This window comes from Neoarius graeffei, chromosome 1 (assembly GCF_027579695.1).
Source record: "Neoarius graeffei isolate fNeoGra1 chromosome 1, fNeoGra1.pri, whole genome shotgun sequence".
Lineage (NCBI taxonomy): Eukaryota > Metazoa > Chordata > Actinopteri > Siluriformes > Ariidae > Neoarius > Neoarius graeffei.
In genome coordinates, this window is record NC_083569.1 from 77,008,574 (window position 1) to 77,031,151 (window position 22,578).

At 42.8% G+C, this 22,578-nt stretch overlaps 1 protein-coding gene across 6 annotated transcripts in view; it reads left to right on the top strand.

Annotated features, from left to right (window-relative positions):
- clcn5b (chloride channel, voltage-sensitive 5b) overlaps positions 1 to 11,568 on the top strand; it is a 59,933-nt gene extending 48,365 nt beyond the window's left edge. For all 6 annotated transcript variants that reach the window (XM_060929302.1, XM_060929555.1, XM_060929466.1 and 3 more), the window contains 4 exons: positions 624 to 807; positions 2,941 to 3,339; positions 3,605 to 3,821; positions 10,536 to 11,568. In XM_060929302.1, the coding sequence (XP_060785285.1) occupies positions 624 to 807; positions 2,941 to 3,339; positions 3,605 to 3,821; positions 10,536 to 10,626 (891 nt within the window). In that variant the 3' untranslated portion in view covers positions 10,627 to 11,568. The remainder of the gene's footprint in view (positions 1 to 623; positions 808 to 2,940; positions 3,340 to 3,604; positions 3,822 to 10,535) is intronic.
- The last annotated feature ends 11,010 nt before the right edge of the window (positions 11,569 to 22,578 follow it).

A 22,578-nucleotide genomic window follows, 5' to 3' on the forward strand; every position in this document is an offset into this window, starting at 1 on the left:
GTATGTTTATGTAGGAAGTGAAGAATGAATTAACCAGTCAGATTTTGATTTATAGTGGGAGGGACCAAAAATTTATCACCTTCGGCCTTCTTGAAGGCCAACGCGAGCTTAACCGCGAGTCAGTGTCTTCAGCGCAGCAGTGCAGTCACCTTCCAGCCAGTGTAGCGTTCATCAGTAGTGTTACCGAATGCTAATAAAACAGTCAAGCCAGTGCTATCGAGAGCAAGTAGCACAGGCTAACCACCGAGAAACTAAGATTTCCATCTCCAGACTCTTCTTCTACGCTGCACGCTTGCTACAGTATTTTTCACTCACACTAAAATATTCATTTCCCTCTGTAATTTACTTAGTTACTTTTAAAATCAACCTCGACAACTACACAGAACAGAGCGACCTGGCAGCCTGCTGCTAATCCCTTTACAAAATCCTTTGCCCTGTTGCTTTTTGGTGTCTGGCTAAGTTCTGGCTGAGCTCAAGCCCCAGCTCTAATAGTAACAGGTAACCACTGCTCTATACACTACTAAAGACCCTCACCGTATCTTGACGTAATTCTTCACAGTATTGACACTGCATCATCGCATCACCCAGCCCTAATCTGTTTCCTTTGTGCTTCTTTGTCATAGGTACCATCTGGTCTGTTTATTCCCAGCATGGCAGTGGGTGCAATTGCAGGCAGGCTGATGGGTATTGGCATGGAGCAGCTAGCATTCTACCACCACAACTGGTCCATCTTCAAAAGCTGTTCATCCAGCGCCAAATGCATTACGCCAGGCCTCTACGCCATGCTCGGGGCTGTAGCATGTCTGGGTATGTCTAACACACAGCAGATCACAAAATCAAATTGAAAGCAGATCACAAAATCGCCCCATTTCATCTGTTTTCCGCTAACGGGAATGTGCCTGCTCAAACGTTTAATTACAAGTGTTCGTTTCATTCTTTTCTGTTGCTCATCGCTGCCCAGCTGTAACCCAGTAAGTCCGCAGCACAAGTTTCACAGCTCATAAACCTTCAAGCTAGCAGGCACATTTAACTTTTAAGCTGTGCCGGAGGCCTGCCTACGTGACGGATGTTAAATGGAGGTCACTGAAGTATGAAAGCCCATCTGATGAAGAAAATGCCTGCTTGGCTGTTTGGATGGAGAAAATGGTCTGTTGTAGTTATGGTGTAGCTGCAGCTCTTTGATGCGCAGCCTGAACTACATTTTCAGTGCTGGTCTAGTGCAGGAACAAACATTACACACTTCACCGTGGGACTTGAGATCCAGTCTGATGCACTTGCTAATTCGACAGGGACAAAAATGCTTGTGTGCAAAATTGTTTCACATGGGCTTTCAGCAGTTTTTGCACTCATTCATCATTTTTTTGAGTTTTAGTTCTTTTAGTTTTTGGTCTTTTTTTCCCCCCCCTCTGTCCCTTTCAGACTTTCACTGATATGAAACATTTTATCGCTGATCCTGCTGTTAAGGAGCCAAAAATTCTGATTAGATTAGATTCAACTTTGTCATTGTTCAGGGCATGGATCCAAAGCTAATGAAATGCACATAGCGTCTAACCAGAAGTGCAAAAGCAGACGACCAGTAGCTTTAGTTAAGTATAGTTTTAGAGATATGATCAATTCAGTAATTCAGATTGAATTAGTTACCTAAAATAATCATTCAAATGGAATCTTTCAAATGGATCAGTTTTTTCGGTGAGTCTGTGCCCAGTGAAGCCTCAGATTCCTGTTCCTGACGAACAGAAGTAGATCTTGATGTGGTCTTCTGCTGTTATAGCCCGTCCACTTCTTCGAGGTCCAATGTGTTATGCTTTTCTGCTCACCACTATTGTAAAGAGTGATTATTTGAGTTTGTATCGTCAGTTTCTGAAATACTCCAACCAGCCCTTCTGGCACCAACAACCGTGCCATAGTTAGGGTCCGGTCCCACAACACCGATAACTATGACGAGATATCTGCCTGAATTTAGTTCCAGTCTGGAGCAGTCACACCACAACTATAATATCGCTTGGTGCTGCCACTCAGGGAAATAAATGCATGCAACTTAGGAATAGTCATGGAAGTGTTTTCTAAGTAGTAGCACGTTATTCCGGCTCGTACTGTACAGCTTGGACTTCAAAACAACCCATGTACACACTCCAGTGGTTGACAAAATACGGATAGGTCACGGACTACGGAAATACAATAAAAAAGCATACAAAATACAGAGTGGTTATGGATTTTAATACGGATGCATCACGGATGCTGATAATTTACAGATTGGTCACGGACGTTTCAGTATATTACAGATTGGTTACCGATTTCATACGGGTGATGCATCACGGATAAAAAAATTAAGAAGTCTAAAACAATTAAATGTTTGGACTGCCGACGTTCATAATTAAAATATCTTGCCTGCATTTATATATTTACTTTATTAATTTACTATTGGTATTTAACGGAAAGTCACATATCCGTGAATAAGGTTCATGCTTTTGTATTGTTATTTTTTTTTTATTTTCCGTGAATCCGTATTCCGTGACTTCATGATAAAACAAGGATGTACAAAGATGCCCGGGGAAAATGGCACGTGCTCAGACAACGTCACATGTAAACAATTATCTGCTTGGTCAGATGTTTATCGGATCAGGTCCAGGCCTGGAAAAATGGCTCCAGAAGCAATCTCACCGATACGGATAAACCCAGGCCTGGGCTATAGGTGTTGTTATCAGTCTGGTGTGAGCACCGACCACATAAACTGCAGGGGAAAGATTTATTTATAGTCATTGGTATTGTGGGACTGGGTCTTTGAGGTCCGTGAGATCACATTTTGTCCCTGTTCTGTTTGATGTGAACATTAGCTGAAGCTCTTGACCTGCACCTGCATGATGTTATACATTGCTCTGCTGCGCCATGGCTAATCGTATTCCCTTTATTCCTCCCCCTTTCTCTCATTTCCCTATACAGGTGGTGTAACTCGGATGACTGTGTCTCTGGTGGTCATCATGTTTGAGCTGACTGGAGGATTGGAGTATATTGTGCCCCTCATGGCAGCCACTATGACCAGTAAATGGGTGGCGGATGCACTGGGCAGAGAGGGCATTTATGAGGCACATATCCGGCTGAACGGCTACCCTTTCCTCGAGCCCAAGGAGGAGTTTGAGCACAAGACCCTGGCCATGGATGTAATGCGTCCACGGCACGCTGATCCTCCACTTTCTGTGCTCACGCAGCGCGGCATGACCGTGGACGAGGTGGAGGCATTAATAGCCGATACGGCGTACAGCGGTTTCCCTGTAGTTGTGTCCCAGGACACTTGGAGGCTGGTGGGCTTTGTGCTGCGGAGGGACCTAGTTATATCTATAGGTGAGATAGGCGAGTGTGTGTGTATATGGGGGGGGGGATATTCATATACATTCAGCTAACCTGCATTTATTAGTTTAGTGTTGATGTAGCTGAACTACAATGAATTTTTTTTTTTTGTCATTGAGAGAAAAGTGCTCTACAAATATTATTATTACTCTGTAGTTTTCAAATTTTTATTGTAGCTTTATCATCAGGACCATGGAGGGTTTTCTTGAGACTTCTCTGGTTCTTCATTGCTCTCTTGTTTCTGCCTCTTCTCTACCAGAGAATGCACGGCACTGCCAAGAGGGTATCGTGGGAGCATCGCAGGTCCTCTTCACTGAACACATTCCGGCTCAGCCTCATGGTGGCCCTCCTCCACTCAGTCTACGCAACATCATGGACCTCAGTCCACTAGCCATCACTGACCACACGCCCATGGACATCACAGTGGACATCTTCCGCAAGCTCGGCCTACGCCAGTGCCTTGTCACGCAGAACGGGTGCGTGTGTGTGTGTGTGTGTGTGTGTGTGTGTGTGTGTGTGTGTTAGTCCTATAATACAATATTCCTTCAAATGTTTAATCCAAAATTCTATCAGCTCTTTAAAGCTATCAGTTATATCTGAGTCACCATGACCTTCCTGTAACAGTAATTCACAGTCAGTGACTGAATTGATGGGAAATTTGTATTCACACATCATACACCTACTCAGATATCACTAGCGTCATCACACCACTCACATTTAGGCACACAAGGAGTCCAGAAAAGCGTTCTCACTGTTATCTGGAGTTGGAAGTGATGCCACAGTAATGCCACAGCCATCCATAGCTGGGAGTCCAAGGCACCAAAAACAGCCGTGCTTTCTGGGAGCGAGGGATGGTATGCTATCAGTTCCTCTATCAATCACAGCAACATGAGCCAGTAATGAGCTTCTGTGAGCTCATGCATGCAGAAGGGGGCAGATAGCACTTTCTGCCGAGTGTGGACTGCAAAAAATGATATCTTGGCAAATGAAAATACAGTGGATATAAAAAAAAAGTGTACGCACGTTGTTAAAATGATGTAAAAAAAAAATGAGACCATGATAAATCATTTCAGAACCTTTCCCACCTTTCATGTGACCTATAACTTGTACAATTCAGTTGAAAAACACACAAATCTGTTCGGGGGGAAAAACATAAAAAATAAAAAACGTACAGTAAGCTGGTTGCATAAGTGTGCACACCCTTAAAGTAATATTTTGTTGAAGCGCCTTTTGATTTAATTACAACGTTCAGTCTTTTTGGGTTCACACCTGCCATCAACTAAAATGACTCTGATTAACCCCAAATAAAGTTCAGACATTTACTCAGTTGCCTCCTCCAGCAAAAGCCAGGGTTCACAGAGAGCTTACAAAGCATCAGAGGGATCTCACTGTTGAAAGGTATCAGTCAGGAGAAGGGTACAAAAACATTTCCACAGCATTAGATATACCATGGAGCACAGTGAAGACCGTCATCAAGAAGTGGAGAAAATATGGGACAACAGTGGCATTACCGAGAACTGGACGTCCCTCCAAAATTGATGAAAAGACAAGATGAAAACTGGTCAGGGAGGCTGCCGAGAGGCCGACAGCAACACTGAAGGAGCTGCAGGAATTTCTGGCAAGTACTGGTTGTGTAATACATGTGACAACAATCTCCTGTATTCTCCATATGTCTGGGCTATGAGGTAGGGCCAAATAAAAACATCCAGGCCCGGATAAATTTTGCAAAAAAAAAAAAAAATACACCAACTCTCCTAAAAGCATGTGGGGAAAATGTGTTATGGTCTGATGAAACCAAGGTTGAACTTTTTGGCCACAATTCCAAAAGGTATGTTTGGCGCAAAAACAACACTGTGCCTCACCAAAAGAACCCCGTACCCACGGTGAAGCATGGTGGTGGCAGCATCGTGTTTTGGGGTTGTTTTTCTTCAGCTGGAACAGGGGCTTTAGTCAAGGTGGAGGGAATTATGAACAGTTCTAAATACCAGCCAATTTTGGCCCAAAACCTTCAGGTGTCTGCAAGAAAGCTGAAGAGGAATTTCATCTTTCAGCATTACAATGATGCCAAAAAAGTTTTGGAACGGCCCAGCCAGAGCCCAGACCTAAATCCAATTGAAGATCTGTGGGGTGACCTGAAGAGGGCTGTGCACAAGAGACGCCCTCGCAATCTGACCGATTTGCAGCACTTTTGCAAGGAAGAGTGGGCAAATACTACCAAGTCTAGCTGTGGCAGGCTGATAGACTCCAACCCAAAAAGACTGAAAGCTGTAATTAAATCAAAAGGCGCTTCAGCAAAGTATTAGTTTAAGGGTGTGCACACTTATGCTACCGGCTTATTGTACGCTTTTTATTTTTTATATTTTTCCCCCCGAAGAGATTTGTTTGTTTTTCAGTTGAACTGCACAGGTTATAGGTCACATTAAAGGTGGGAAAAGTTTTGAAATTATTTATCGTGGTCTCATAGGTTTTTCCTGATGTAAAAATAATAATAATAATTTTAATGCCATGTGTACACTTTTTATATCCACTGTAGCTTGAAAATAGTTGAATACAAGACACTAATTATGAGATTATTAAAACTAGTTCTAGATTGCAACCAACTTATTCCAAGATATCTTGTCAAGTAAAATGATGTGTCCATGCAGCAAGATAATTTCACCCGTATTAAGGAATTTTCTCCTCAAATTCAGTTTTAAATTTTTTGCAGTGTGTTATCTGCCCCATGATGCGGTTTGAAAAGCTGAGGTTGGCTGGCTTCGTATGTCTCAGAGGACGCATGTGAGAGCCTAAACACTCCCTGGCTGGTAGCTGGAGAGGCCAAGACTAAATTAGGGAGAAAATTAGTGGGAAAAACCTGAAGTCTGACTTCATGGTAACAGGCAAGAACCAGCAGCCAAGAGAGAGACAGTGTGAGTGAGTGTGCAGTATTATCAGTAAGAGAGAGAAAAAAAAAGGATTTCAGATTTTTTTTTTTTCGTAATAAACTGTAAAAACATTTCTTTGGTAGGTCGGTAGTGTATGATCGTCATCCGATTCATCCTCATTATGGAATTTGTATCATTAACTAATTATAAAATAATTTTAGCCAGAGAGAAAATGCTCGCTGCCAAGTGAATACTGGCTGCGTTTTTGTTTTGTTTTGTTTGCTTCTGTGTATCTTGTACTTCTAACTGTATTATGTTGCAATCAGTATGTGTGTAGTATTTCGTCATCCAGATAGGATTATTTTCTCGACACTGTATTATAGCTAGTTATCTTACCATCAGTGGTCTATGTGTATCTCGGGGGGAGGGTAGAGACTGGACATTCAGCATGTGGTCTGGCCCCAAGAAGCATGTTATGAGATCAACCCTATATAGTGTGCAGGATGCTGTTTGGAACACAGCCTTGAATTCTCTCTGACTGTGTATTGAATTGGCACTCATGGTCATGAGGTTAATTCAGGCCGTGGACAAGAGTGCAAGGGTGCAGCACAGCCCATGTTAATAAAATATTCTCGGGCATGTAGTTTGCAATAGCAGGGATAACAAAACTCCTAAATTGTGCATCCAGTGGCATTGTTTTTTTTTTTTTTTTAAATGCTATATATAGTACCAGTCAAAATTTTGGACACACCTTTGAATTCAGTGGGGTCCCCCTATTTTAATTTTTGAAGAATCTAAAATATGAAACACATTGTTTGTTTGTTTTTTTAACCCTTTTGTTTACCACACAATTCCGTATATGTTCCACATGTGATTTCATAGTTTTGATGTCTTCAGTATTGCTGTACACTGTAGTAAACAGCCAAAATACAGAAAAGAGCCTCAATGAGGCTGTAGCTCATACCGGCCACTGTGTGAGTTTGATATCCGATCAGTCCTGTGGCAGGAGTAGTGATTTTTTTTTTTTTTTTGTGTGTGTGAAATTACATATGACCCCTGTGTAGCTGCATCCGTGGCAGGTGGCACCACCTGGTGAACAATTCTTGTTGATATGTCTTTAGAGGGGGCGGCACGGTGGTGTAGTGGTTAGCGCTGTCGCCTCACAGCAAGAAGGTCCGGGTTCGAGCCCCGTGGCCGGCGAGGGCCTTTCTATGCGGAGTTTGCATGTTCTCCCCGTGTCCGCGTGGGTTTCCTCCGGGTGCTCCGGTTTCCCCCACAGTCCAAAGACATGCAGGTTAGGTTAACTGGTGACTCTAAATTGAGCGTAGGTGTGAATGTGAGTGTGAATGGTTGTCTGTGTCTGTCAGCCCTGTGATGACCTGGCGACTTGTCCAGGGTGTACCCCGCCTTTCGCCCGTAGTCAGCTGGGATAGGCTCCAGCTTGCCTGCGACCCTGCAGAACAGGATAAAGCGGCTAGAGATAATGAGATGAGATGAGATGTCTTTAGAGTCTTCTGGGTGAGCTTCAGTGAAAACATCCGAGCAGTTTACGAACAGCAGTGTTTGGTGTGACGAGTCACCCAAAATTTTCAAATGCCTATAAAATGTTAAATATGACAGGTGGCGCCATGGTCTTGACAACTTTTATACAAACCAACCTGCGGAACATTCCATATGAGTTTGATCAAAATCTGATCACTTTTGTAGGAGGAGTAGCGATTTTTGTGAAATTGCACATGACCCATCTATAGCCTCATTCATGGTAGGTGGCTCCATCTGGTGAACAACTCTTGTTGGAATGTGTCTTTAGAGTCTTCTGGAGGAGTACGAAGAGTAGCGTTTAATGTGATGAGGCAGCCAAAAATTTCATACGGCCATAAAATCGTAAATATGACAGGTGGCGCCACCATCTTGATAACTTTTATGCACATCCACCTGGGGAACGTTTTGTGAGTTTAATCGAAATCCGATCAATCCTGTAGGAAGAGTAGTGATTTTTGTAAATTGTGGACGGACGCTGTGTGATCGCATAAACTAATCTGGCCTGGCCTATGAGCTAAAAAAAAAACTATGAATGAGTTGGGGTGTACAAACTTTTGACTGGTGTGTGTGCACATGCAAAAATGAAAGATGAGCCTTTAGACAGTGAACAAGCAAGCAAACACACACACATATATATATATATATATATATATATATATATATATATATATATATATATATATATATATATATATATATAAGCCATCACCGTGATTCAGCCAAAAAGACAGCTAGAGCCTGAATAGAGACCTTGTGATCTAATGTACTGAAGTTGGTTTAAAAATAATATCTAATGTTCGAAGATTAGGTAATGTTAATCAAACTCTGCAACATTACATTTAATTATGTTCAGTTGAGGAAGCTAAAACTGGTGATCATGATTAAAATATATTGAATTGTACAACCATCCATCCATCCATTATCTCTAGCCGCTTTATCCTGTTCTACAGGGTCGCAGGCAAGCTGGAGCCTATCCCAGGTGACTACGGGCGAAAGGCGGGGTACACCCTGGACAAGTCGCCAGGTCATCACAGGGCTGACACATAGACACAGACAACCATTCACACTCACATTCACACCTACGCTCAATTTAGAGTCACCAGTTAACCTAACCTGCATGTCTTTGGACTGTGGGGGAAACCGGAGCACCCGGAGGAAACCCACGCGGACACGGGGAGAACATGCAAACTCCGCACAGAAAGGCCCTTGTTGGCCACGGGGCTCGAACCTGGACCTTCTTACTGTGAGGCGACAGCGCTAACCACTACACCACCGTGCTGCCTGAGTTGTACAACCTCAGACTGAAATTAAACTGCCACAGTGGTTTTGCAGGGATACAATACAATTTGTGGTATAGACTATCACATAATTGTGTGTGTGTGTGCATGCACAAAAATGAAAGCTGAGTAGTCTGTTTATCTTTCCATCCCTCCCTGGAGCCAAACTTCTTGCCAGCAAATGGAAATGACATCTGCGGGCGATTGAGGGTTGACTAACTGCTTCATGCACATACACACGCACATGCATGTAGACTTGCATATTCGTTTGCGTGCTCATGTGTACAAACCCCTTTTGTCAGTCATACCATAATGAGAACCTTTTATTATCTCCACCAACTTTGTTGGAGGTGGTTATGGTTTCAACTCTGATCGTTTGTTACTTGCAAAAATCTCCGATGTTGATCTTTCCGTTTGTTTGTTGGTGCTCTAGCGTCATCATTTCTTGACCAATCTTCATCAAAATGCACAGGACAACTCCCTAGGGTCACACAAAGACATCAGTAGTTTTTGGTGGGTCAAGGTCACCAAGGTCAAACCTTGTAAATACACCTAATCGGCCATAACTTCCGTTTCTTTGTGATTTTCACAAGCATCATGCTCTGCACGACTTTTCGTTTGTTTGTTTGTCTTTTCCTAACGTAGTGAACAGATTTTGAGGAAAGGTGACCCATGGGCCAAGGAACAATCGATTCGATTTTGATGCAAATCTGGATGTGTTTGTGGATCCAGGATTTTTAATTTTTTTTTCTTTTCCCAACATAATTAGTGAACGGATTTTGATGAAATGTGGCGTAAGTTCAAGTGATTTTTGATTTTGTTGTTGATATGTGGCTTGGCGGAGGTGTGCACTCTACCGAGTGCCCTTCTAGTTCTTGTTTTCGGTTATTGATTACCCCTTTTCCACCAAATCAGTTCCAGGGGTGGTTCGGGGCCAGTGCTGGTGCTGGTTGACAACTCGTTCAACTTGCGAGCCAGCTGAGAACCAGTTTGCTTTTCCATAGCTCGTAGTGCTAAGGGGAGCCACGTCAGTTACGTCGCTGTATACGTCAGTTACGTCACTATGTTTGCATAAACCTTGGCGCGAATATCGAAGCAAAAACAACACGGAAGAAGCAGCAGCAGCAGCAACAACAATAATAATAATGGATGACTTCATGTTTGTACAGCTGCTGCTTCTCGTCGCTTAAAAATGGCGATCTTTTGCGGTCTTATTGTTGTTGGTCTTAACAACTCCGCCCCACCGCTGACGTAAGCGGTTCTTTCCTCTGACCCAGCAGAGAGTTGGTGCTAGCCTGGAACCGGTTTTTCTGGCCCCAGAATCAGTTCTTTGTCAGTGGAAACAGAAAACCCGGTTCCAAACTAAGCACTGGCCCCGAACCAGCCCTGGAACTGCTTTGGTGGAAAAGGGGCAGATCTGGAGCTGTCAGGTTAATAGTTGCAGTTATCAGCAAATACATTTTATTTATTCTTTCTTTCTTTGTTTTCTTCCTTCCTGTCTTTGTAGGCGGTTGTTGGGGATTATCACTAAGAAGGACATTTTGAAGCACATGGCCCAGATGACGAACCGAGACCCTGAGTCCATCCTGTTCAACTGAGAATCTTTTCCACACCACTCAGCAGGAGAGGCATAAAATCCCGTTCCATCACATGGACACACTTCCCAGACTGGATCATCCTAATTACCTGGTGGAAAGTGTGTGTGTGTGTGTGTGTGTGTGTGTCAGCTAGGGACTTTTTGTGGAAATGGCCTGAGGCTTTGTTGTAGCTGGAGAAGCCGAATTGGACGACATGCCTGGGCAGGAAGTCCTGTCTCCTAGAGGATCTCTGCTTCTACAGCTTCTTCTGAAGCTGTCAGACACTTCACTGCTGACTGCACGTGTGTGTGTACACACACAGACACACACTGATCCAGATCTTCCTGTGAATACTGACTTTGAACTTTGCCTTTTTTTTAATCCTGCATGTGTCATTCCTGGATTCTCTTTGAGGGACTCCACGGCAGGTGAAGGGCGTTTTTGGAATGTCATGCATCTCTCTCTCTCTGACATGCCTGAACTTGCCCAGGTCAGACAATCACTGTGGGAAGTAGATGAGGGATGAGACTAAAGTGTATCATGTTAAAAAGTCACACACTCTGTCTTCCTCACACTCCGGCAGCCTGTCAGATGCTCATGCAGATAAAAGCCAAAGGCAGTGTTGTGTTCGAGCTTTGCGTTAATTTAAAGTGTCAGCATCTGAATGTGTGCGAATGTGACTTGAAATTGAGCAGCCGTCACGGTTACGCATATTGAAGGGAATTATTTGAGCCACTATGGTCAACTTGATATGTTTACATAATTCATAAAGATTTCTTAATGAGATGCGGTCAGATCTCTTTAGATCAGAACTCATTTGAGTTTTTCTGCCATTTAGATCAAAGCTGGTCAGTTTATCTAAAATGTATGAATTTTTTTTTTTTTCCAGTGTCGGTATGTCCTGTGATAGCCTTTCGATCATGCACTGTGTTGGGAATTCTACCATTAAATTGTAGCGAAGTATTACCAGAGAACATTCCTTGCACTCCAGCAGGTCAGTGTCCAAATGAGCAGCCACGGAATACCCATAATGCATTTCTCAGGTTGTAGGGACCCCAATTTTGACATGGGGTTCATCAACACTACCGTTCAAAAGTTTGGGGTCACCCAGACAATTTTGTGTTTTCCATGAAAAGTCACACTTTTATTTCCCACCATAAGTTGTAAAATCAATAGAAAATATAGTCAAGCCATTTTTCTGGCCATTTTGAGCATTTAATCGACTCCACAAATGTGATGCTCCAGAAACTCAATCTGCTCAAAGGAAGGTCAGTTTTATAGCTTCTCTAAAGAGCTCAACTGTTTTCAGCTGTGCTAACATGATTGTACAAGGGTTTTCTAATCATCCATTAGCCTTCTGAGGCAATGAGCAAACACATTGTACCATTAGAACACTGGAGTGAGAGTTGCTGGAAATGGGCCTCTATACACCTATGGAGATATTGCACCAAAAACCACACATTTGCAGCTAGAATAGTCATTTAGCACATTAGCAATGTATAGAGTGGATTTCTGATTAGTTTAAAATGATCTTCATTGAAAAGAACAGTGCTTTTCTTTCAAAAATAAGGACATTTCAAAGTGACCCCAAACTTTTGAACGGTAGTGTGTGTGTTGTCTTTCCCAGCCCAGGCCAGGAGAGGTCACTGTCTCGCTCACTAACTCGCACAATTGCACTATGATTATTTTGATCCTTTTGGACCAGCTCTCTCTCTCTTCTCATGACTGCTCACATGCCCTTGCATGAGGGAGTTAATGTCTCCGTCTCATTCCAGAGGACTGAAGTTGAAGGGAGTTGAAGTTCGTCCTTTCTGCGCTGCTTCTCTTCCTGCGCTCTGAGTGTGATCGTCTCATCTTGGGTGTATCCTCCATCCTCTGTTTATCTTGCCTGCATTCATTACGACCCTGGGCAACCTGGCTTGAGCATCGTGTCTTTCCGTTCCCTCCTTTTGTTTTAGCGATTATGACAATCTAATAATGACATAAGAGGAGGCTCCTCCTAAAGGAAGCACAGGCCGAGTGCAGGAGAGCTCCCTGCCATTTATTTACTCTACTCCCCATCCTCGGCATGCTCACTCCACCTCTATTGTACTCGCATGTTTATCTACATTAACACAATGTTACAAGCATGTTGGTCTTTTCAAATGCATCCTGAGGCCTCTCTCTCTCTCGCTCATATTCCTGCAAGCAGGAGCGAGGGCGCGGAGGTCGGAGGAGCTATTGTTCCTTCTAATGCTCGTCTGGGTTAGTGGTCGCCAGGATGTTCCCCGACGGCGTTTCCCTGCTGCCCGGCCCTCTTCCACTCTTAGAAAGCCAATTTCCGTACAACAACAGCCAATTTTGCATTATTGTAATATAATAGAGGCGAGCAACGAAACGATCTCTGCCTCCGCTGATTGAAAGTCAGTGTTTGTGTGTGTGCGCATATGCATGGTGCACAGGAACGAGGGATTACTCCTTTCTTTTCTGACCTCCTGAGAAAACAAGGAGAGTGTTGCTGGGAGAGGCTGGAGAGCAGGTTAATTAAACAGCTTGGCCGGGTCACTTTCACAAAGGTCTTTTTGTGGCATCAGGGTTATGAGAGAGAGAAGGGGGAGAGAGGGGGAGAGGGGCTTGCCCATTGCTGCTGGGTTACCAAGTGTCCCAGCTCTCTCTTGTAATCCAACCCTTGATTTTGGCTTTAAGGGCTGAATGAAATGTCATCTAGAGCAGGACATGCCACAGGACCCCCTCCCAACACCATTCCCCTCCCCCTTCTCCCTGTTCGTGTTCCTTATCTGCAGAAAGCCGTACACCACCCTAGAGAAGAATGTTTGAGTTAGTGCTTTATCCAGCTGTGGTTATTAACCACCTGCCAAAAAAAGAGCTTTTGTATAACAAATGTGCCATTCAAACCCAGGAAGACAAACAAGAAAGGAAAAAAAAAACCCCACCAAACCATGCAGCTGAATGTTGTTTGCAAGCCGTTTATTTGAAAAGGAGTCTGTTTTTGCTCCGAGAGCAGCAGTGACAGGTGGAGGCATGGCAAATGAATTGTTGCTGTGAGCACAAGACCAAATGCTTGATATAGACTTCAGCATGACTCCACCCTGAAGATGGCTACACCTCTCAGAGTAACTGGACCATCAGTAGGTTTGCACACGGCTGAGCACAACCTGCTTCCCATCGGACCGCTAATACGGTTTCAGTTTTAAGGAGAGTGAGAACATCAGGACCTCACAGGAGAATCGTTCTTAGAAATTGGACCAAAAAGGTCTTGAAGGTCAAGACAATGCATTCTTATGGACCTTTTTTATTTTTATTTTTTACAAAATATTTATTCATTTTGTAAAATGCTGATTCTGCACTGTGGAATTTGTCATCAAAATTGTACTCTTTTTTTTTTTTTTTTACAGAAATTGTTTTGAATAAATATGAAGCATTTCAATTGTGGTTCGTGTGTGATCTGAGGAATCGGGCATGCCTGCTGTTTTGTTTCAGTCAATCAAAGACTCGTTTAAGAAATGAAATAGACTGTAATATTGACATTAAATCATGTTTCTGCTCCAAAGAAAATCCCCTAAATTGTCAGTGCACTCCTAGCCAATCGCAAATTGGCCCCATATGGTCGTCTGTAAAATATGCGTTATTTAAAGCAAATTGTGGAGCACGTCCTATAAAGGATTACAGTTTTGGCTTCAGTCCAGAACCCCCCCCCCCCCCCCCCCCCCAATGAGATATCAATCTACTATCTTCACTTGTTCATAAAGTAGCGCAGTGCTTTTGTCATCATGTGATGGAGGTGTGCTTTTTGAAAGATTTGAGTTATGATTCCCAGGGGGAAATTCATAAACATGATAAACACACACACACACACACACACACACAGGCTATTTTAACCCATAAATCGAGCCCTTTGTCAACCCACATTCTCTCCGTGTTCAGGTGCAGCTCTTCTCTTCATGTGGCTTTCACAGCACTGTGAGACGTTCAGGCCTAAAGGCTGAATCCCTCATCCTGTCTGATTCTCACCATTCCAGAGTTTCACCTTAACGTGACTTGGGTCTGTATTTAACCGATCTCTTAGAATTCACTCCTGAGAATCATGTCAAGAGGTGACTGAAATTCCTCACAGCTCAGAGTAGGCTCACTGAGGTACTTTTTCACCAAGGAATAGGTTCAGCACTTATTAGCTCATCCAGCCGACGAGTTTATGCCATCCTGTGTTGTCCGTCCGCTGCCATCCATGTTTCACGAAAATTGCTTCTTCTCACTCAGTTCTCATCTCATCATCTCTAGCCGCTTTATCCTGTTCTACAGGGTCGCAGGCAAGCTGGAGCCTATCCCAGCTGACTATGGGCGAAAGGCGGGGTACACCCTGTTCAAGTCGCCAGGTCATCACAGGGCTGACACATAGACACAGACAACCATTCACACTCACATTCACACCTACGGTCAATTTAGAGTCACCAGTTAACCTAACCTGCATGTCTTTGGACTGTGGGGGAAACCGGAGCACCCGGAGGAAACCCACGCGGACACGGGGAGAACATGCAAACTCCACACAGAAAGGCCCTCACCGGCCACGGGGCTCGAACCCGGACCTTCTTATTGTGAGGCGACAGCGCTAACCACTACACCACCGTGCCGCCCTCCTCACTCAGTTCTTCACCAATTTTTTTTTTTTATTCTTTTTGGCAGGAAGGTCGGTCTGCCTGAGGTGCATATACTGTAGCTTCTACTCAAATTTGCATAATTGCAATTAATAATGAAGATATGGAGTAATTAAGCCCTAATGAGCAGTTTCCACACACATTGCTGCTTCTCCCTCGATTCTTCACTGATTTTGATTCTTTCTGGCATGAAGGTAGGGGTACCTAGGGTGCGTATAACTTCTACCAAGATTTGCTTAATTACAGTTATTAATGAAATTATGGACTAATTAAGCCTTCATGAGCAGTTCAACAAAAATCGCTTCTCTTGGTTAATTCTTCACCGTTTTGGATTCTTTCTGGCAAATAGGTCGGTATTCCTAGGGTGTATAGTGCTTCTATATAGTGTGTATATAGTTTGCAACATTTATTGCACAAGGTGGCCCACTTTAGATCATTCCTTCTGGACTAGACGGGGCCGGAGTGAGCTATGCCGTCATTGATGGTCTCGTTATTAATAAACTCCCTCTTCTTCACAACAGTGTCATGATGTAATGGAAGATCTCCAGTTATATATTTTGTCTGTTTTTGTAATGTCTACAACTTTTTTTTTTTTAAAGAGCAGACCATGCCCTAAACTAAATGACATGAAGAGTGATTGTGAAAATGTAAAAAGGTGGAAGGACGTAGGAGAACTTTGGGTGGAGTTCAAGACTCTTGAGTAGGAGTTGTTAAATAGGGAGGACATGTGGAACTGGTGGGTGGGGAAACTCCCTGGAGAGAGAAAGAAAGAGATGGGAATTTGTAGGAAGGAAATAAAGAGGTAGATGGAGCTTCAGTTGTGGTCTTTCTCCAAAATTTAAGTCCATTTTTTTGGTATCATGTACAGTACCAGTAAAAAGTTTGGACACCTTCTAATTCTTAAGGCTTATCTTTATTTTTATTAATTAAAAGACACTTCTTCATGTCTTAAAGTAATGATGGATGTCGTTTCTCTTTACTTAGTTGTTCGGTTCTTGACATAATATGGATTACTACAGTTGTGGTGTTGAATAGGGCTATTTACTGTATTGTTATTATTTACTGTTTGATCTCAAACGCATTAAAAAGGCAAGAAATTGCACTAATTAACTTTTGACAAGGCACCTGTTAATTGAAAAGCATTCCAAGTGACTACCTCATGAAGCTGGTTAAGATGACGCCAATAGTGTGCAAAGAGTCATCAAGGTAAACAGTGGCGACTTTGAAAAATCTAAAATATCAAACAGATTTTGTCTCTTTTTAACACTTTTTTTTTTTTTTTAACCACATAATTCCGTCTATGTTCCGTATGTTATTTCATAGTTTTGATGTCTTCAGTATTGATCTATAATGTAGAAAATAGTCACAATACAGAAAAAACTATGTATAAGTAGGTGTGTCCAAACTTTAACTGGTACTGGACACTATATGCTCAAAAGTATGAGGACGCCTGACCTTTATGTGGTTCTTCCCTGCAAAGTTGGAAACTCTCTATTGTATAGGATGTATTTGTATGCTGTAGCATTGAAATTTCCCTTCACTGGAGCTAATGGATCCAAGCATGTTCCAGCATGTTAATGCCCCTGCTCACAAAGTGACTCTTGTAAAGACATGATTTGCCAATTTTGGTGTCGAAGAAGTTGAGTGTCCTACATAGAGCCCTGACTTCAACCCCAGTTGATCACGTTTGGGGAAACTGTGAAATTGGAAAGCTGATTGCACCCCAGGCCTCCTCACCTGACCTCAGAGCCCGAGCTCTCTAATGCTCGAGCTGAATGAGCACAAATCCCCACAGCCAAAATCTAGTGGGAAGCCTTCCCAGAAGATTGGAGGTTATTATAAGAGCAAATCTGGAATAGGATGTTCAACAAGCACATATGTGATGGTCAGGTGTCCAGATTATGTCGTTTCAATCTAAATGGTATTGCTTAACTAGCATTCAGGCTGTCCTACAAATTTCTCTTCTGTGGATTCTTATGCAGGTTTGGAAAGAACTGAAAAATGTAGGGGAAAAGTTTCAGCAGTGGCTATTGTGCGAAAAAGTTCAACAGTTTGTCAAAACATGTCTCAGAGAAACTAGAAACAGAAAGCGTAAAATCCCCTGTCCTGATGATTCCGCCATGGAGGAGAGATTTAGATTTATAGCTTTACTGCTGACTGTTACAAAGTCCTGCAAGGTATCAAGACGAAACCAATTGCACACTGTTTACGTGGAAAGTCCATCATACAAGTATCTGTGTATGTTTTTACTATAGAAGTAATAACATCCTTGAAGAAAAGCATTAATGTTTGTTATTCCACGAAATCCAGTCGTACATGAGCTGATGGCTGACGTGGCGCGTAGCACTGAATGTATGATGAGATCCACTGGATTTTGAGAAACAGAGTATTTTTATTTTTTGCAAATTTGATAAACTTTTATACAAAACGTCCGACAAAATCATTTCCGCTTAGAACGTAAACAAACCGGTGAAATGACGCTAGCAATTTGTGAAAATGCTTTAATAATAATTCTTGAAAAATTTTAAAAAAGATACGTTTTTACCATCAAATACTTTTATTCCATACTTTATGCTTTTTTTGGGGGCATTTTTTTGAGTGTTCTTCTTCTTTTGGGTTGTTTGGTGGTTAGCAAACCAACTTAAAGGTGCATTACTGCCACTGACTGGGCTGGAGTGTGGAACAGGATACGTGGGGGAGGGGCTATCTCATCTCATCTCATTATCTCTAGCCGCTTTATCCTTCTACAGGGTCGCAGGCAAGCTGGAGCCTATCCCAGCTGACTACGGGCGAAAGGCGGGGTACACCCTGGACAAGTCGCCAGGGAGGGGCTATCTTCTTTTAGCTATTTATGTTTCTTTTAAATACTTGATAATTTTTGGGGTTTTGTTTTCAAGGGGAGTTTTTATTTCATCCTCGGTTGGTTCAGCAACACTCTCCGCCATTTTGTTGTTCTCTACTCATGGTATATGAGCTGATAGCCTAATAGTAGAGTAGACAATCAGAGCGCACGATTACTCATATCCAGTGAATGTGGATAGAATTAAAACCTGTTATGTGCCTGTCATAGCTACTGTTACAGAATATGAATCGACACCTTCTGGCCAATAAGAATGGAGAATTCAAGATCTCTGTGGTATAAATACCATGTATAAGTCATGCATTTGTGATGCGGAACAGACATTTGAAACATCTCCTTCAATGACACTTGATTACTTTTACTTCCTTTCTTTTATGTTATAAATCCAGAAAAGTTGTAATAGTTTTCTATTAAAAGGCTTCATACTGTAGATACAGGTTCTTATCTCAAACCTTTATCAAATACTGAACATTTTAACCCCCCCCCACATCAATTCCATACATTATACTCTCATTTAAAGTCCCTCACAGGACGTCTGCATGAGTTCTTGAGGGAACTAGAAGTTCTGGAGCTGATCTTGCACTGCCAGCTGGTCTCATCTGTTTGTTTGTGTTTACTCTCTGTCAGGGGAAGATGAGGTCGGCACTCGTTCATCAAGAGACTGACTGGTTTTGGACTGCGCGTGGTATTTGATAGCATTCCAGTGGAATTGTGGCACAGGAAAGGACAAGGATGTATTTATCCAGCAGAATGTCTGGCAGTTTCTGAGAAGGACAGCGATGGTTTAAGACAACACATGTTTGTGAACAGAATGAGTCGGAGCGACGAGTGTGTGGGGTCAGTGTGTGAGGTCAGGTTGGACAAAGACAGGGTGTATATACACGTGTTTGTCTGATAGACAAAGAATAAGAAGGTGTGTGGTCACAGCTGAATAGGTTGGATTAGGGGGTTTGTGTGAATTGGTTAGGTGTGTGTGTGTGGTCTGTCCTTGTGTAAATGACCAAGTGTGTGATTGTATGAGATTGCAGGAGGGAGGATGAGGAGGTTGGGTCAGGACCCCCAGCAAGAATGAGACTGATGGTGACTCACATTTGGCTTGGCTTGTTGAGTTATGAGAGATGTGGGGGTGGGTGATGGACGGGGGCGTGATCTTAAACTCACCATTAGGTCTGAGTGTGTTTGTGTGTGGGAGAGAGAGTAAGAAAGAGAGTAAGGGGGGGGGGGGGGGGGGGGGGTGGAGGTTTTTAGACCTGAGAGAACATGATGTATAGCAACCAGATGAGTAAAAAAAAAAAAAAAAAAGATTATCCCGTCTAGACTTTAAAACACACTCATGAGTAACTGTCTGCTGGAAAACAAGCACTTTAATTGTTAGAAATGACACATGTCCCTCAAAATCACAGATCACAAAAGATCAAAGGATTTCTTTTTACAGAAAAAAAAGTCAACCATCCGACATTTGTACATTCTTGTAGAGAGAAAACAACAGTGGTAAACAGTGCATGTTATTTTTCATCAAAGGAAAAACGAGACCCACATATTGGTGATTTAAAGATTATGAACAATTCGAAAGGAGAAGGGAAAAAAAAAAACATCCACAGCCCTGGGTAGAAGAAGAAAAACAAAAGCCCCTTTGTTCTGTTTTGCTCATGGGGTTTGGACTACATTCATTTTATTTTCCTAAAAAACTTCACCGCAACACGGTCTTGTATCAAATAAAACTCAACCAGTTCGTTAATATTTCAGATCTGGGCATTTTATGAATTGCATTCACTATTTTTGTACAATCATCTCCAAGACGCACGCGCTCACTCACTCACACACACACACACACACACACACACACACACACACACACACACACACACACACACATTCACTTCAAGACACGTTTCTTCCACCGTTTTCACATTTGGTTCGAGAAGACGATCCCGTCTGGAATCTGTTTAAAGCCGTGGAGATTCTGTAAAAAGAGTGTAGCTGTTTTCACCTGTCCATGGTGACTGGTTACGGACCACACAACACACGAACACTCACTATCAGGGTTAACAGGTAGCGTTTGCTTGTTTGTCATGGTTTGTGTGTTTATCTGGTATTCCGCATACACTGAGATTCTAAATTGCTCAACATTTGGTGTGGGGTTACTCTTGGGCAAACCCTGCTGGGGTTCTGTGCAACCAGACGTGACCGTTTCTGCTAAGGACCCTGACACAATAAGCTGACTATCGGTAGCTCGAGGGCGTTCTGTGTAAGCGGCTCACTACTGGTAGTTTTTGTGGCTTGTTCCGTACTGTTGGTTTTCATGAACGTCAGTTAAATTGGTGGCACGGGAAAAAAAATATTCTGTGTAGGAGAAGTGATGAGTAAACTATATTCACAAGACAGCGCATATATTTAAAAAAAAAAAAAAAGTCTAGCTAGGCTACTTTGTACAGGCATTCAGCAAGCAAGAAAGTCTGAGCAGGTAGAGAGAAAAAAAAATAATTTTACCACAAATGTCCAAGCATAGCCAAAAATATGTGGAAAACTGACCATCACAAGCATTGTCAAAAGCAGACGCTCTTATCCCGAGTGAGTGAGGTCTACTCGCGATTGGGTCATACCAAAGACCATCATAAAAATGGTACCTACTGCTGTCTGGCAAGGCACGCTGCAATACAAATGCCAGTGGGGAGTCAAACTCTCACGGTCACCAGAGGACTAGAACCCTCACTATATAGGCAAGAGGCCGAGGGCTATGGAAACAGAGATTGGCGCCAGCCAATGCACCTTAACAGCCTGGTTAGTACTGGGATGGGAGACTGCCTGGGAAGACCAGGGCATGGCATGGGAAGGCTTATCCAGACTGATGTACAATGCCCGAATGCACAACACAGTGCTCTTGGAGCACAGAGGGTTAAGGGCCTTGCTCAAAGGCCCATCAGTGGTAGCTTGTCAGTGCTGGGGCTTGAACCCATGACCTTCAGATTAGTAACCCAAAGCCTTAACCATTGAACCATCACTGCCTCCAGATGTGGTGGGCGTGCGTGCATGTGTGCTTGCTGAACATCCCTTTCCAAAACCATGAGTATTAATATGGACTTGATCCCATTGCTATTATAACACCTGCTACTCTTCTGGAAAGGCTTTTGATTGTGGGGATTTCTGCCCATTCATCCACAAGAGCATTAGTGAGGTCAGGTTACGAAACCTAGGGTGCAGTCAGCTTTACAATTCATCCCAAAGATGGTCAGTGAGGTTGAGGTCAGGGCTCCGTTTCAGTCACTCAAATTCTTTCGCATCAGCCTTGGCACAGCATGTCTTCATGGAGTTTGCTTTGTGCACAGGTGCCTTGTCATGCTGGAACAGCTTTGGGTCTCTTAGCTCCAGTGAAGGGAACTCATAATGCTCCAGCAGATGACATTCTAGACAATGATGTCCTTCCAACTTTATTCAAACAGTTTGGAGAAGGAACACATGGGTGTGATGATCAGGTGTCCACATACTTTTGGCAATAAAGCACATGTCGATTGAAGAAACTGCTCCATGCTAACAGCATAAATAATAATAAACAACACCCTGCACTTTTACCTACCAGAGAACATCACTCCACCCTCTTGCGTTCTATTGGCCACAAAACCAGTTTGTGAATTCACAGGTCAAAGTTCATCCAGATAAAATCGGCGCAAAGCAAAAGTATTTGCTACCCGGCGCAAAAAATGCACATCTTTCGTGCTCGGCATCCTTTCCCCTTCAGTTAATTGGCTTTTTATGCCGCACACATTTTTGTTTTGCTTTGACAACTGTTTAAGCTAAAAAAAAAAAAGCTAAAGTTTTGCTGCATCTCCTGTATCGTCATAGGAAGGAGTCAAAATTTGTACATATTAATGCAAAACTATAAATGTTGGCGCCTCTGCGTACTCCTGAACTAAATCATGTGCTGATACAGTAAGCCAGGATATCTACTCTGCTGATGTTATATGATAATGACATATTAGTCACTGCAGTAGTATGAGACATGAGACCTAACTGGAAAGACTTTGATTATGAAAAGTCTACTGCCACCTGTTGGTATGGAGAGTTATTGTCTTTCACACAAGCAATGAATGGACATGCATGCCTACATGCTTTCAGCTTGATCTTTGTGTTGGGTTCTTGCATGCAAGATATTCTCGTTTTCTGACTCTGACTTGGTGTGCCACAGCCCCAAGACTTCACAGGAAGCTGTAAAGCTTGTGTGTAGCCATGCTGAAGATAATTAAGGTTTTGGAAATGGGTTGTAGTTTAAACAGAGCAACATAATCATAAATCCTAGCTTACAAGTTTGAGGCTTGAGCTAGGACTAGCTATGAATCATAACACACTTGATTCTGTATAACTTTTTTTTTTTTTGCTCAGACTCTAGAGCCAAATCTTTTGTAATACCCTGCTACAACCACTGTTCTACTGATTGCACAGACCAAGTCTAATATCCTTGCATGC